This window comes from Varanus komodoensis, unplaced genomic scaffold (assembly GCF_004798865.1).
Source record: "Varanus komodoensis strain SLA01 unplaced genomic scaffold, ASM479886v1 scaffold1, whole genome shotgun sequence".
In the NCBI taxonomy this organism is placed as follows: Eukaryota; Metazoa; Chordata; class Lepidosauria; order Squamata; family Varanidae; genus Varanus; species Varanus komodoensis.
The window spans coordinates 44,554,126-44,570,296 of NW_025335268.1; the positions used below are offsets into that span (position 1 = coordinate 44,554,126).

General features: G+C 50.4%; 1 protein-coding gene across 1 annotated transcript; it reads left to right on the forward strand.

Moving 5' to 3' along the window:
• Positions 1–4,277: 4,277 nt before the first annotated feature.
• On the forward strand, positions 4,278–5,099 carry OLIG3 (oligodendrocyte transcription factor 3). The gene has a single exon (XM_044448923.1). It carries the CDS (start codon positions 4,278–4,280, stop codon positions 5,097–5,099), a length of 822 nt encoding a protein of 273 aa, XP_044304858.1.
• Positions 5,100–16,171: the final 11,072 nt, after the last annotated feature.

Below are 16,171 nucleotides of genomic sequence, written 5' to 3' on the forward strand. Positions count from 1 at the left end.
TGCGATCCAATCGGCGAACTTCCCTTGCAGCGATTGCTCCCATGAGACGTCCGACACAGCGCTGGAGGTTTTCGAAACGCAGGGAAGCGTCCCTCCCACGGGGGCCTCCGGCAGGAGAGGTTGGCCGCCAGCCACGCCGCCGCCTCTCCTCGGAGGGCCTGTGCGCGCTGTCCTAACACTGGCCTGTACGTGTCTACGTCTACTCAGAAGCAAGCCTCGCGCAGTTCAGAGGCTTTCTCCCAGGACGTGTGCGTAGCATCGAGCCCTTGACTTCTGAGGAGACCCCATTAAGATGAACGTCGGTCGAACAAATGCTATGCAGCCCTCTGGAGTGAACGGTACCAGGCAAAGAAAAGGGGGAAAGCGAACTTCTGCAAATTGGCCCGGCTTGTCTGGGGCAGCGAAGAAACTGCCCGTCCTGTGCGATTCTCTTATTCTTCAAACAGGGTTTTTTTTTTTGGTTTCAGGGTGTCTTTCCGATTCTGCCTCTTTCCAAACGCAAAACAGAAAAATACTCTTTCTTTCTCGCTTCCTTTCTTTGATTAGAAATGCATAAAACCTGCACGATGCTTTAAAACATTTCCTCATAGAGCTCTGCGGGAGAGAGACCCCCCCCCTGCCAGCTGCAACTGCTTTTCCTGAGGGGCGGCGAAGAGATGTTAGCCGCCTCCCATCACCTTTCCGCCAGCCGCCCCTCGCCTTCCCTCGACGCGCAGGTGCGTGCGCCTCGGCGAGCGCCCACGTGCGACCCCTCGGCGCGCCTGCTGGGCCTGCCCGGCGCTTCCGGAACGCCGCGTTCACATGACCAGAGCGTGCGTGCGTGCGTGCATCGCGGGGGCCCCCGAGCAAGGCTAGGCACCGCTCCGGTCCGCTCTGGAGCGGGTGCTCGCCGTCCGTGCGCCGCGGGTCCCTCGGCGAAGGGCCCCCAGGCCGCTTGCCAGGCGCTCCGCCGGGGCCTTCGAGCGGTCCCCGGGGCGGGGGTCGCGCGTCCTTCCGCTGGGGCAGCCCCCTCGCGGAGGCGGCGGGCGCGCCTCTTCGTCCTCCAGCGCCGGGCCTCTGCCCCCGAGCGCCGCTCCGAGGCGATCCGCGCTGCCGGCCGCTCGTCCGCAGCGTGAACGGCGCATCTATTGCTGCGGGGCGTGCTAGGTCGCTGCTTCTCACCTGCCCTCCGCCAGCTCCCTGCTCGTAAGCGACGCGACTCGCACGGCCTCCTGCCCAGCCTCACCCACAGAGCCGGTTGCCAGAGGCCACTCGATCTCCTAGAACTCATTCTCTTACTCACGCGCACGTGCGAATTACTCCGAGTGATTGCGAGGGAACGACTAACAGCTCCGGGCGATCCAGGGGTAGCGCCCAAGGCTGGGGGCCAGCGCTGGCGCCGTGCGCCTCCGCTAAGAGGGAGGCCCTGCTATCGGCTCCGTATTAATGCTGGCATTCCGTTTGGGCAACCGACAGCACCCTCAACCACGGAGGGGAATGTGCCTCCACTTCGAGCAGAGCCCTCGAAATGAATTGCGTTTACACCGCATACAATCCATATTTTCAAGTAAATTTAGAGATATTTTCAAGTAAACATATTTTCAAGTAAACTTAGAGACTGGGCTGTAGGGTTGTAGCTCTTACGCTGAAGTGGAGCTAAGCCCTACTGGATAAGCGGGGCTTCCTTTTGGAAGAAAGCTTTTAGAAAATGAGTGCCCCCAGCTCAGGCCTTCCCCCGTTTATCGGGAAATACGCCGCAGCGTCCAATGAGGCTTGTTCTCGGTCAGCGCACGTGGGACTGGAAGCAGCGCGCCGGGCTTGTACGGAAGTGTGCAACTTGCATCCTTCGTTGGGTCTTAGCTCTGAGTATGCAGGATCCAGGTTTTCCAGATCTTTGGGCCTTTGCAGAATGACCACCTTTCAGGCTTTTCCTGGCAAGGAGTATGTAATTGGGCCCTGCAATTGCTCCTCTACTGGCTTGGCTTTGCAAGATGTTGCCTCCTGTGGTGACCTATGCGGCAGTTTCCTTTTGCGTCCTTGGGGTCAGTGGTTCACATCCACACATACAGGGAGAGAGCGCTCCCATTTATAATGCACCAATGAAGCCTTTTTCACACGATTGTGTGACCCTACCACATTCAAGGCAAGAGGAGGGGATGGACAAGGTCTATCTGCTGTTCAAGGATAGGCATAAGCCTTAATCCCTCAGACTCAAGCAGTGATCTGAACACATGTCCATTTGGAAGTTATTTCCCAGTTTATTGCCAGGTAATGAGACCTAATCACACTCACGCAATTGGTGGCAATCAGTAGAAACCAAAAGTCAAGTCAGTGTGTTTAAAGATCAAATGGCCAAGCAAAGATGGGGAAATTTCAAAAATATACCAGTGCAATCCTCTTCATAAGTTCTTGCTTTGCTTTCCCCATAAATACGTTTCAGAATTGGCCTGTATATCAAGACATGAGAAAAGGAACTATATTCACAAAGACATGTCCAAGGATGTTTTTCAGAGTATCTGAGAAAGAACCCCCCCCCCGCAAATATTTATTTCAGTTCTATACCACCTAATAGCTGAGGCGCTCTCCCTCACAAATTGGGCTTTGTGGTGTGCCCCTGCTTCTTTATCTACGCTGTAGTGCCCATCAAGTGCAAAATGTGGGGAAAGGAAACCCTGCAAACAGCTGGTTGATTTTTGCATCATAAAATGGGAGATGGGGAATAGAGGTAAATGATGAAAAAGTGAGTTATTCAAGGGGAGAGGGAGGGAGGGGAGGGAAGGGAAGGGCCGGGCCTCTTTTTAGATGATAAACCAAAGCATTCACACCATATTGTCTGAACTGTCCGGTCTGTGGAAAACAGTTAACCCCAGACATGCCTCGGTTTGAACCCAATTATAGGGAGTAACACACAACCCATTTCAATCAAAACAGCTTCACTAAATTTAATAGGCAGAGAAGGTATGATGAACTGGGGAGACACCACTGGTGTCCCTTTATTCTCATGAAGTTTATGGGAGCAAACCAACTAACTCAAACAGCAGTAGGCAAACTTGAGAGGACAGTAAGATCAAAACGAAGTCGATCGAAATAACACTGTCGAAATCAATGCCCCCTTTCCCCTCTTTTCAAGCTAAGCTAACCTGGCCTGGGGGGGGGGGATCCAGAGACTCGCACCCCAAGCCAGTGCGGCATTGACTCAACTAGATTGTCAAGAGCCTTAAAATCCAGAGCTGACGAGGCCAACTGGTTCGAGAAGGGGACTGCGCAGCCCCCCTGCTGCTCCCCTAAACTTCATGGGAACCCGCTCTGAAGCTCCTTCAGGCTAGTGGCAGCCAAAGAGCCAGCCGTCCCTCTCTCACACGCTTCCTGAGGACTCGGGCTCAGCGAGTTCAAGGGTAGACTTGCTCCGCGGTAAACGCGCGGATGACGGCAGCCTTAGGAAGCGTCTGGCTCCCAGCTCAGCCGACGCCCGAAGCCGCACTGATGTCCCTGCCGCAAGGCACCGGCTGCGCCCTCTGGGCTCTCTACTTTCGAAGTTTCACGTCGGCTCTGCCTGTGTCTTTCCCCCAGCCCGGCTTGCCTGGCTCAGATGCACAGGATGCGCTTTCCGCGGGGCGGTGAAAGGAAGAAACTGCCTCCCCTCGCGCACCCTCGCCCCAACTTGAGCCGCGAGCATCGAGGCTTCTCCGGACTAGGAAGAGGAGGAGGAGGGGCGGAGGCGAAGCGCGGGCTGGGCGCGCTGTCAATCAGCGGCGGCGGGGCGGGGGAGAGGGCAGGGGGTCTCCTCCGGAGGGTCGGCGGCCGAGGTGTCCCCGGGCGGCGCCACAATACCGATGAATGGGGCTCCTGGCTAAATAGGGCCGTCAAAGCGCGCCGCCCTGCATCAATGGCGCGTCATCCTCTAACAAGCCCCCTTTCGAGATAGGAGGGCTCCTTTTGTCTCTCGGCTTGCCTGCGGCTCTATAAAAGCCCCTCTTCTCCGGAGGCGAGCTGAGATCAAGGCTCAGAGGCGCCCACTGCACACGGACCGACGGACAGACCGACGCGCAGCGCTCCGCTCTCCTGGAGGGGAAAGGAGAGGGAGCGAGCGAGAGCCAGAAGGGGAAGGGAGGCGGCGGCGGGGGGTTTCCCTCTCGGGCTCTCCTCCTCCTCCTCCTCCTCCTCCTCCTCGGCTAAAGGTGGCTGCCCCTTGGCCGGTGGCTCCCCTGCCCTCCTCCTCTTCCTCCTCCTCCTCCTCCTCCTTCCCCGAGCGGGGCGGCCCTCTCCTGCCTTTCCTCCGCCTCCCCGCGGGCCAGATCATGAATTCTGACTCCAGCTCCGCGTCCAGCCGAGCGTCCTCGCCAGACATGGACGAGATGTACCACCACCACCATCACCACCACCACCACCACCACTCGGTGTCCTCCACGCAGAGCGAGGTGGGCGCCAAGGGCTCGTCGGGCGACGGCGGCGGCGGCGGCGGCCTCTCGCGGAGCGGCTCCAAGGGCTCGCCGGGCGAGAGCAGCAAGTACAAGATCAAGAAGCAGCTCTCGGAGCAGGACCTGCAGCAGCTGCGGCTGAAGATCAACGGGCGCGAGCGCAAGCGCATGCACGACCTCAACCTGGCCATGGACGGGCTGCGCGAGGTGATGCCCTACGCGCACGGGCCGTCGGTGCGCAAGCTCTCCAAGATCGCCACGCTGCTGCTGGCGCGCAACTACATCCTGATGCTCACCAGCTCGCTGGAGGAGATGAAGAGGCTGGTGGGCGAGATCTACGGCGGCCACCACTCCGCCTTCCACTGCGGGACTGTGGCCCACTCCGCCGGCCACCCGCCGCACGCCGCCGGCGCCGTGCACCCGGTCCACCCCATCCTGGGCAGCGCCCTGTCGTCGGCCAACGGCCCCTCGCCGCTCGCGGCCTCGCTGCCCGGCCTGGGCACCATCCGGCCGCCCCACTCGCTGCTCAAGACGCCCTCGACGCCGCCCTCGCTGCAGCTCGGCGGCGGCTTCCAGCACTGGGCCGGCTTGCCCTGCCCCTGCAGCATCTGCCAGATGCCCCCGCCGCCGCACCTCTCGGCGCTCGGCAGCACGGCCGGCCTGGCGCGGCTCTCCACAGAGGCCAAGGACTTGCTCAAGTGAGCCCGCGCCGCAAGCCGCCGGGCGGGCCCGTGGCCAAGGCAGGCGCGGAGGGGGGCGCCTGCGGGGCTCGCGCAGCCCCCCAGCCCCCGTCGCCGGGAGGACGCTTGGTGGCGACGGGGAAGGGGCCGGAAAGACGAGCCCGCCGAAAGCCGGGGAAGGGTCGCATGCGATGCTTCCCCCGCGCCCCCTGCCCGTGTCCCCCGCTCCCCCCGCCGCCTCTCTCGGGCCCGTCCGATGCTGGCTCCCAAAATCCATCCGTTGTAAAGGGGGAGGTAGTGTAGGGAAAAAGGACCGTGCAAAGTAACATGCTTTCCCTGGGTGATGGGGGCTGCGTTGGATGATTCTCCTCCCCGCGTAGTTCTTGAAACCCTACCGGTTCAACGGGACAGAAAAGAGGGCGGGGGAGAGGGAAACAGACTGTATATACGTCCTTTAAAACGGATGGGGTGGGGGAGACATGCTTTCCCGCGTCCCCCTCTCTTTCTCTTCATTGTGCTTGTTCAGAGCTGCAGAAGCGATCGCTTGTCTGATTTCATCGCGGCTCAAACCAATTTGTTACTTAGGAGGGTGGGAGCGTATCTCCAAAACTGTGCTTGGAAGTAAGCGTGTTGACAAGCTGTGGGCACGATCCAGCCAAGGTCAAGGCTCCACATCCTACGCACACTTTCCTCGGAGTCCTCCGCACTTACTCCTGAGTAAGCGTGCATGGGATTACACCGCTATTAAAAGTTGAAATCTTGTGTACACTGTCTCCAGAGCAAGAGCATTGAATCCGTAGGGCTTACTCTCAGGAAAAGTGCATAAGTTCGGCCAGTTTGATCCCTTGATTTAGGGAGCGGGGAGAACCGGAAACAAATGTGATTGCTTAACTTTAGCTGGATCAGGTATGTCCATTGAAACTTACTTCCGAGTAACAACTGTCTTTCGGATGTGTAGAGTTGGGTCAGAAACAGCCCGATCCATAAACCAACCGTGACACTGAAATACTGGGCATTTGATCCTGGAAACCCACCACACCCCGGGGAAATAAGGTTATGGTAAGAATACCATTCCGGCGGGGTTTGGCAATTCGATTAGGCTTCGATTCGAATCACGAATCGGACTGCACACGGTTTCTTCACCCAACCTGCTGGGACAAGCAGCGGGCCCCCGACGCCCCCTGCTTTGCCGACGAGCCGTCCCTTCTCCTCGAGGGCGCTGCGGGGACCTGGAGCCTCCGAGGGTAGCATAAGGGGCCAGCGGCCGGGCCGCCGTCCTCGGGGCGAGGCGTTAGGAGCGGCCTGTGAGCGCCAAGTGTGCGGACGCTGCTGCATGCGGAGAAGACCCGGCGCGGCGCCCCCCTCGTCGACCACCGTGAGTAGCGCGCGGCGCCCGTGCGGCGCGGAGCCTTCCCCGCCCGCCGCTGCGAGCCGGCCGACCGCGCCTCCCGCCTGCGGGGCGCAGCCCCCCCTCCGGCCCGTCCCCCCCGCATGCACGCTCGGGCTGGGCCTCTCCTCCGCTTCTCCTTCGGGCGCTTGCTGGAAACTTATTTTGCTAGGGCCTCACGGACGCTGATGTCTCTTTATTTTTTATATATTCCTGAGAACTATTGATATATTTATTATTATGGACCAGTGTTTCTGGGTGAAATTTCAAATTAAAAACAAGAACAAAACACCACCGACGATGAAATTAAAGTGTTTGGGGTTGCTGCCGTTTTTTCCCTCTCCGCTTTTGATTTTGCTCTCATCCGAAACGACGTGCGGGGCGAGTCTGGAAGGGGGAAGCGGAGTTGACTTGGAGTGGATGTGTTTGAAACCCAGTGAAAAAGTAGGGGGTTAGGGGAGGAGGAGGGATAAAACATGCAATACCAAAGTACCCCCTAACTGAAAGTCAGACTGAATTCTTCTGTGAACTTATTTGAGAGTAAGCTCTATTCAACTTGATGAGTCTTATTTCAGAGTAAATATATGGAAAAGATCAGGTTACACACGTGCTTTATGCTTAGGAATATGGCTTCAAGCCCTTCTTTGGAAGTAGGGCTCACTGAAACCAGTGCAATCTACTTCCAAATAGATATGCATGACTGCCGGAACAAGAGAAAAATGCACTAAAGACCTCCATATTAAATTCAAATCCACATATTTCCAAAGTCATCTTCAGAACATTGCCATTTAATTAGCCATAAAAGTTCTAACTCGCCTCCCTTTTTAGTACACCAAATAAACTTGGAACTAGGCTGGTTTCCTTTTGAAATGGGACTGAAATCTCTATGAATTCCTAATACCCATAAAATGACTGCAACACCTACACAATAGCCATACTATGTGGAAAAACAAATGCCTGTGAGCAAAGGGCAATAATAAATCAGTGCTCTTTGTGTCCAAAGGTGCAGAGGCATAAACCTTAAGAGGGTTAAGTTCCTTCCTCCAAAATGGATCAAATTGAAAATTCATTATCAATGTAAAACAAGGAACAAGCAACATAAATAATCGATCGATCTGCTTAATTGCCCTCTCTGCAGACTGAGAGCTGCTCTCTGAAGAACAAACAAAAGGATGCAATCTCTTGTAGGGAAATGTGGAATTCTGGGATTATTCAAATAACTGTATTTGATAATGTCCGGAGAGCACCCTTGGATCTTTCATAGTCACGGTGATGTATGCCTTTATGGGTGATCGATTTTAGAGTAACCTGGACAGGAAGGGCTGAGAAGGAAGGCATTGGAAATGGCATGTGAACCGAATTCAGTGGATTGGTTCCCATCGCCAGCCAATGCCCTTCTGTCCTGCACCTGGACCTTATTGCTACTGGCCCCAAGTTCCACTTCGATTTATTATCGTGCGTCACTCTGCAGAATGTTGGGTTTCTCCTGGCTTTCGGCAACAGGAGGCTGGACTTTGAATTCACATTTGTGGTTTTAAAAATAACCACAGATCTCACAGCACTTCTGCAATCCATAGCAGCTCTTGGGGGCAGCCTGTCTGAGGTTCTCAGTGGGGTCCTCCAGAATACGTAGGAAGCAGTGAAAAATAGGCCAGATTGCTCAAGGTTCTTTTAAGTGAGGCTGGCATGAGCCGAATTGATAGAAATGTCTCTTCCCCCGCCCCCGCCCCCCCATCTAACTTTGAAAGGAATGGAACATTCTCTAGATGGTGGCCTAGGTGGTCAGTTTCCTGGGGATTCAGATAAAGAAGGCACTGCATTATTCTTCAGAGATGAGAAGCTTTACATTTGTGGCAATAATAGTAGTAAAAATAATAGGGAGGAGGGAGAGAAAGCGTGTGAGAGAAGGATTTGTAAACAAGTGAAAAAGAGAGGGAGATTGTTCAAGAAGTGTATATTTAACCTGAAGGAGAAATAATTTGATAGAAAACAATATGAAATAATTCTTGTCTTCCTCCAAACAGTTCTGAGATAAGTACATTTTATTACTTATTGATATTATTTGAAAGACAAAGTGTGTTGGCATAGGAATTCTGGACTTCCAGTGATCTCTATCGGAAATGTTTAGTCTCAGTTGCCTTCCTTTTTCAGTTCTCCCACTGGAATTTATGAAGGGTTTTATTTGGGAAAAACAATCTTTTCCTCAGGCACCTGTCTTTTCCTGTCCTACTTTAAAGAACAAAATAAAATCAAACATGAGGTCATTTGCTTACATGGGAATAACATAAAACAATGCTCCATATTCTCTTCTTCTCTTCTCATCCCAGTCACACTATCCTTTAAAAGGCATTTTGAGGCTGAGATGTGAGAGTAACCTCTACTGAATTTGGTAGAACTTCCTTTTGAGTAGGTGTGAGTGGGATTAAAAGTCCCTAAAGTAAACTTGGGTAGATACGTACAGGATCAGAAGGAAACAAACCCCCCTTTCAGAGTAAACCTTTGTCTTGTTCCAATCTGATGGTTATTTTTAATTGTATATTTCCTCATCTATGTTTGCCTTATGCAGAATGTCCCCGAAAAGGTGGTGCATGTGTGTGGGTAGGTGTTAGACAGCAAGACACCAGCAATGTGTGAACAAAGTGTGTCCTTCTGCCAGTTGTTTGCAAAAACTGCACTGTAGGAGCTCCCATTTTGCATGAAGAGCTGTTCCACCGGACATTCTGCAGTGACCAAGAAAGCAAGCAGAATAAGACTAGCTCCTGCAGGAGGGGTCCCATGAATGAACCAGAAGTGCCATGTGTGTGGAAGGGAGAGATGAGTGTGCAGACGTGTTTGAGAGAAAGAAGACCCCTGCTCGCAGCCAAGGATCCGGAGTTCTTGAAAACAAGAAATGAGAAAGGGAAAAGGGGGTGGAGCTTTGATAACATTGGTTTTAACTCCAAGTCCCACCCTGTGATCAGTCTGTTCTCCAAATGCCTAAGGTTCAGCTCTAGCTCTTTCATTATTATTATTATTTTTTTAGAAAATAACACAGTGGTATTAGACACAACTACTCAGAAATAAGTCACCCTGAATTCAATGGGGCTTACTTTCAGGTAAGTGTACAGCCTAAAAGCAATAAACAGGGCACAGAAGCAAACCTGGCTAGAAAAGAAGCAAGTCAACTGCTGCAGTTTAAATCTGTTTGGAACTGTGAGTAAAGATATTTTTGTAATGAACATCCTCGGAATCCGAGGAAGATCCCATGCCGATCTCGGTTAAAGGGTTAACTAAAGAATTAGTGCCAGTCCCTTGCTGATGCAGCTTTTCTTCTAAAGCATTTTCGATTAAAAGTTTTTCCCCCGATGGAAACAGCCTATTTTTAATTCTCAAAACACAGAAACCTCACATCGCATCGATTACAAAATTGCCTTATCAAATCTTTCGGCTGAAACCTCCTCCCGCCTCAAAAAGCAAAACAACCTAATAGACCACAAATACTTAAACGAAATGTATTCGTTTAAGGTGCCACAACACTTTTTTTCTTCACTGCACTGTAACAACAAAAAAATGTTACATTTTTACCCGAAAGACCGCTGATTTCAGTGCATAGGACTATGGCCCAAGTCTCTGTGGTCCTGAAAAAGACGAATGGCTAAACTTGTCTGTGCTTAGATCTTTAAAATGGCAGAGAGCTCTCCCTCGTATCCGAGTTGGTTAGGAGCAAGAACAAATCAAACCGTTTCGCATCCGTATCCTAGGTTAGCAGCGAAGCTGTTTAGGGGCGCGGGCATGTTTCTTTCCGCGTGTGAGGCCGGACACGCGCTAGGCCAACATTACGAGAGGCCATAGTTTGATTTTTTTTTTCCCCTTCCCAAGACCGTGTTTCATTTAAAAACCCGCTCTTTCCCCCACTGGCATTCATAGGCCTTGGTCGGGCTTTAATTCCCAATTCCAACCCCTGTGGCAAAAACAAAACGCACACACAGAGTAAAGTGCGAGTGGAGCGTACTATAATATTTCGGAGACTTCGGCCGCTGATTTCCATGGGCTTCCCAGGATCCCTCCCGTCCCACGTTCAGACCGCCAGGCCCTGACCCGCAAGCGAGCCGACGGGGAGGCTCCGCGCAGAGGGCCTGCCTCGTCAGCCAATGAAGTCACCGCTCCGGGAGCAGTTGGGCGCCTCTTGCGCGTTCTTTTGATTAACTCTCTCCAATCACATCCGATATGCAAATCGACACGCCGCGGATACGCCAGCTGGAAAGCGTAGCCCGCGCACGCCTGTCAGTCGCTGCTCGCCTGAACTCGAAAAACCCCCGGAGCCACAGCACGGCCTGGCGGGGCATCCATTGTGCGCCCGCGTTGTCTGTCGGGGGGAAATGCAAGGCCTTTCAGTCAAGTTCCGAAGGATCGAACGCCACAGCCTTGCATATTTCCCCCCGAGTATGATAGATAGGTTGAGGCACTCACCCCCACCCCGCGCTTTGGGAATGGCGTTTTATTTTCCCCAATGGATGTCATCGCCAGTGCAGCTGAGGACCATGAATTACGTTCAATGGTTTGCATCTAGCTTCAAACCCTATTCATTTCACTGGGTCTACTTTAAGTAGAATTAAGAGCCGCTGTAGTTCATCACATTTTCTACTGCCAGCCTGAAAATAAACCTGGACTCTTTTTCTCGGGCAACCCAAGTTACTAAACCAGGTTCTCGTTCGGACTGTGCTTGCGATTTTCAAAGATACTCCCGTTCTCACCAGGCAGAGATCATTTTTCCTATGCCTCTCGTCTTCCATCCAGAAAAGTTACAGCAACGAGGAGCTCCTCTCTCCCCTGACACTTTGACCAGCTCTCAAGGAACTGCTTGGTACAGTTCATCAATTTACGTTTCCACAAGACTCTGTAGGGTTTCAGAAGGATCTTTACAAGGCAGTGTGTTAGCTGTCAGACCGACATCCCGCTCCCCTCACAACCAATGCCAGACCAAAGTCCACCTAATCTAGCATGCTTTGCATGTCGGATCGCCACACAAATCTGTCGGTCGGGGGGGCCGCGGCCTACTGCGTCTGTCCATAGCTGCACTGGAGCCTCGACTGCTATAGCCTAGTGTTTCGAAACTCTTAAGTAGGCCAGGCATGGCGTCGGGACTTAACAAGTACCTTTCAGGTCCACTGCGTCCCAGAGCACAGAAAGGGGAAGTTTGCAAAGGTCCCTTCCTTCCTAGGCACCTTTTCAGAATTATTTTACAATAATCCTGCGAGGCAGGCCAGCAGCTTCATAAGGTTACAAATGCATGAGGGAAAACGTGGCTTACCAAGGAGCCATGCAAAGGGTTATGTCGGGGTGGGGTGGGGGGCTGAGTGAGATTTAAATTTAGCTCGTGGCTTGTGTTGTGAACTACCAGGGTGCAGCCGATCAGGTTAGCCCCTGTAGACTCTTCCTAGCTGGAGAGTCATGAAACTAAGAGGAAGAAATATGAATTGCTTCATATGTTGAAGCATCCTGAATGCTGCACAGGACGATGAGAAAACGCCGGTGCAGATGCCATTGCCTCTTCCGTGCCTCGCTTTTCTGCTGCCAAAAGCGAAGTAGAAAAAGAGGTGCCCCTCCAGTTACAGGGTTCTGAAAAGGGGACAAAGCAGAGTCAAAGCAGGCGTTACTTTAAATGGGTGTCGAGCAAGTACGCGTTCGTTTTTCCATGTTTACTCTAGAGTTGACGCAGGGTCCGTATGGCTTAGGAACCCTACAGCGTGCGGGCAATTTGCGACCTGCACCTGCTCTCGGAGTAAAACTGGAAAGACGACACTGCCGTTAGACACACAGTTAGGGCGAAATCATGTGCAAATTCAGACACTAAAACGTGTCTGTTGGGACGCTGGCAGTTGTAGGCCCTTTTTATTGAACTTGCATAGGATCGCGCCTATGCAAGTATTAAAGTTGCATTTGTTCTGGCCCTTCTAGCACATATTAGCGCATTTCCTAAAGTGTGCTTTGAAAGCCGTTTTCTCCGTTGGCCTAAACTTGAGTTAAGCAGTTGCTTACCTTGGAAATGACTGTATTAATTCGCAGTGGATAGGGAGCCCCCTCCCCCTCGGAGTTGAAATGGTCGCTGTCTTCCCGCCAAAAGAGCGGATGCTAAAGAAACTCCTCGGCCCTTCCAGTTCAGGTTGGCCCCAAGTCTTAAGGCGTGTAGCCTACGCTACAGAAACGCATGGAGCTTTTATAAGCTGCTTATATATAGTAGGACCAGGCAGCGGGTATTGATTATTCTACAAACTCGGCCGACGTGATTGATACGCACGCATACGCCCCTTTGGCGAGCAGCTTTCTTCCGCGCAGACACCATCCTCGCCCACTGGCCAGGGTGGCACTGCGCCCTGTGGCAAGCGGCCAGGCGAAACTGCTAGGAAATCCACCCGCTTTGCATCCGTTGCTCCTAGAAAAAGTTATTTCCCAGGCGGAACCGACCCGATTGTAACTGCCCAGCCTTTGAATCGGAGGCACTTTCTTGACCTATTCAGTCCGCCCGGTCAACGAACAGCTAAGAGGATCGCGGATAAGGGCGGGGGGCGCGTGATGGGGAACCAAAAGCCTTACATTCAAAAGCTGATCGATTGAGGCTTCAACGCTATGACGGCTCTGAAGCCATTCAAAGCAATGATTTCCCCAAAGCCCTGATGCTTGTTCGCTCAGCAGTAAACCGCAATGTGTTCAATGGAACTTACTTCTCACGTGTGCACTGAATCCGTGTGCACTGAATCCCGGGGTCATTTCGGTGATACAAATTAGAACTTTAAAACACTGCTTATCGGCGAGTCTAAAACTTGTAGCTTGCCTAGGCAAAACGCAAAATATTCGCAATATCCAGAAATATGTGTATTTATCCCTTTTAGAAGGAGAAATCAAATCAAATACATTGATAATAAGAACCCACAGAAAAGACACGAGTTTTTTGCTTTCCCTTACAGAAGCCCCTTTTCTAATAACTTTATGACGGTATGCTTGAAAAGCTGTCCGCCAAGAGACCCGCTCCCAGCCGCAGGAGATCGTCCGAACGCTCCGGGAGAGCCGAGGCTGCGGGTTGACGGCGCTGAAAAAAGCCAGGATTGGCTCCTCGGGGCGGGGGCTGCCAGCGCGCCGCTCATTCGCTCGGGGAATGGGCGAGGCAAGCCCGCGGTGACTTCTGCGGCTGTTCCCTTCGCAAGCGCAAGCGACGGCGACCAATGGGGGACGAGGAGCAGCGGAGGAATTTTCTCTCTTTAAACAGTTCAGCTCCCGGTGAGGTCTGATGAGCCCGATCTGGCCCCCAGTAAGTCCTGCGGAATTTGGACGGTTGTTGCTGTTCGGGATCTGATTTCTCAGAACCTTAGAGAAAGCTTTCCAGGCTTCTAGGACGAACGGACTGACTGTGTTGCATTTCAGTACAACTTCTTTAGCCGCAGGCCATGTCAGTGTCCATATTATATGCGGTGGACCATATAAATGTATTGCTTACACCACATGCCCGGGTTTTTGGAGTTTGAGTTTTCCTTTTTTGGGGGGCGGGGGGGAGGCTTTTCCAACAGACAAGTGTATTCAAATTAATAATAATATTTTAAAGCAGAAAATATTTTATATTACGGTCTCTACTTTTGTCAGGAAAACAAGAAATATGAATACCAATTTGCTTGGAGTTCCATGATGCTAACGTCCTAGTACCTCTTTACTGGGATATAAATCCTACACCATTGATGCTGTAATGCTGACCATATGAGAAGAAGTACCATTAAACTCAGTGGAATTAACTTCTGAGTAGATTAACATAGGATTGCACTGTAAGCCCCACTTTTGTCCAGAAACAGTTGTAGTTGCTTTGATTGCAAACATTATTACAGTATTTCTCCATACATTGCACAGATTGCACTAATCTACCTGTTCAGTTAGTTTTCCTTTGAAATCTTGACGTATCTTTGTTACTATGAGATTAAAAAGGACCTTTGAGATGTTGTGCATGCACATAACAAAACATGGATTCAAAACAACATGACTGTTTCTGTATGTGTTGCTTGGTTGTTCTCTTGGTTGTTCTCTCAGATCCAAATTTTTAAATGGTGTGGTTCCTTTGGGAGAGGGTATCTGAAGAATAAAAGTGAAATCTTTGCAATCATTGTAGTTTCAGATGGGACATTTTCATTTCATTTGGAAACTAAAGGGCTACAGCAAGTAGTTGAACATGCACTAAGATGGCTTTTGGCTGCTTGGTTATACCAACCATGCAGAAAGTACAGGTGGAGAAAATGTAAATTGGCTCATAATCCAATTCTGAAGTATGAAAATATTAACATTGTTGAAATGAGTCAAGGCTTGTTATACATTCAAAAATTACAAACATAGCCAATTTGACTTACTAACTCATTTTGCATTTTGGTGGCATCATTACTGGAAAGTGAACATGGCATAACATGAAAAACAGGATTACAAGGGATACACAGACCACTTTGCAAAACTCATTGGAATGGGCATTTATAATTTAAACATGGAAGAATACAGGAGGGCTGATCATTGTATTTTGCTAATATGGAGAAGATCTTTCTAGATAGTACTGCTTCATCTTGCAAGTACAAATGGAATTGCATTTTTTTAAAAAATGGATACATCTAAAAACTACATTGCCTGTAGAACCATATCATGGAAAATGGTTGTATTTTATTCCTCTTCCTGATGCATTAGCCATGCAGAAAAGTCAGTACCACATATACAGTCTGAAGTGGTACATTCTATACTATTTTTCCATCATTTAATATATGCTGAGTATGTAGGTTGCGATCAGCAAACAAGGGCCACAAGAGACAGAGTAACAGGTAACAAAGAAGCAGACAGATCCAAGTAAAGTTGGAAGACTAAAGTTAGAAGCCTGCCATTGCCAGAGTGTAGGTTAAAGGCAAGGTGCAAATCCTGCCTGCAGGAGGTGTAGCAGAGCTAACAAGATTGCAAACTGGGTAACAGGTAGACATAGACAGTACAGTAATTATAGGTAGATGCTTTCAAGGGTCTGAATGCTTGAAATCCTGAAATTGGTGGGAAACTTCTCTGCTAAAAAAAGAAAAGTGTGTGGTATACATGTGTGATGGAATCTATAAAAGGAGTAAACATGCTTACATTTTCAATTAGTTAATTTAACAGCATTTCCAGAAAGCTGAAACAATATTTGATTATTATTCTTCCAAATTTAAATTCTTTTAAATTTCATTTAATGTTCAATAAAAGAGATTTAAATCCTAGATCTAAACTCTTGAACTAGTGATGATAATGTTGCCTTAAGAAGCCAATCACAGAAGATACAGAGTTACGTTGGTGTAAATAAGTGTGTTTGTTTGCTTGTTTGTTTGATTACATCTCTATACTCCCCAGTAGCTGAAAATTTCAGGGCAGTTCACAATGCAAATCAGAGAAACTTATAAAACGATCAATCAAGAACAGTATCCCTAATTTTCAATGGTTTATAAACATCTGTATATCAGACAAAATTGCATACAGAGATGTATCTATTAGGAGAAAAGTGCATGAAGATGCGTACAATATTTATACAAACTTTAAATTTCCCTTAATATTCAGGATGAACTGAAAATAGGAAAAAATAGAAACTGAGACTCTCTCTTTGAGACTCGGATTCATCCATTCCTACTCATCAGGTTGTAAAGTTACCATATGGTGCTTCACTAATCCAAATAGAACATCTGAGCTGGCTCTCA

What these genes read in the sequence shown, in the direction of transcription:
- OLIG3 (XM_044448923.1), top strand. Translation starts at nt 4,278, where the DNA reads ATGAATTCTGACTCCAGCTCCGCGTCCAGCCGAGCGTCCTCGCCAGAC.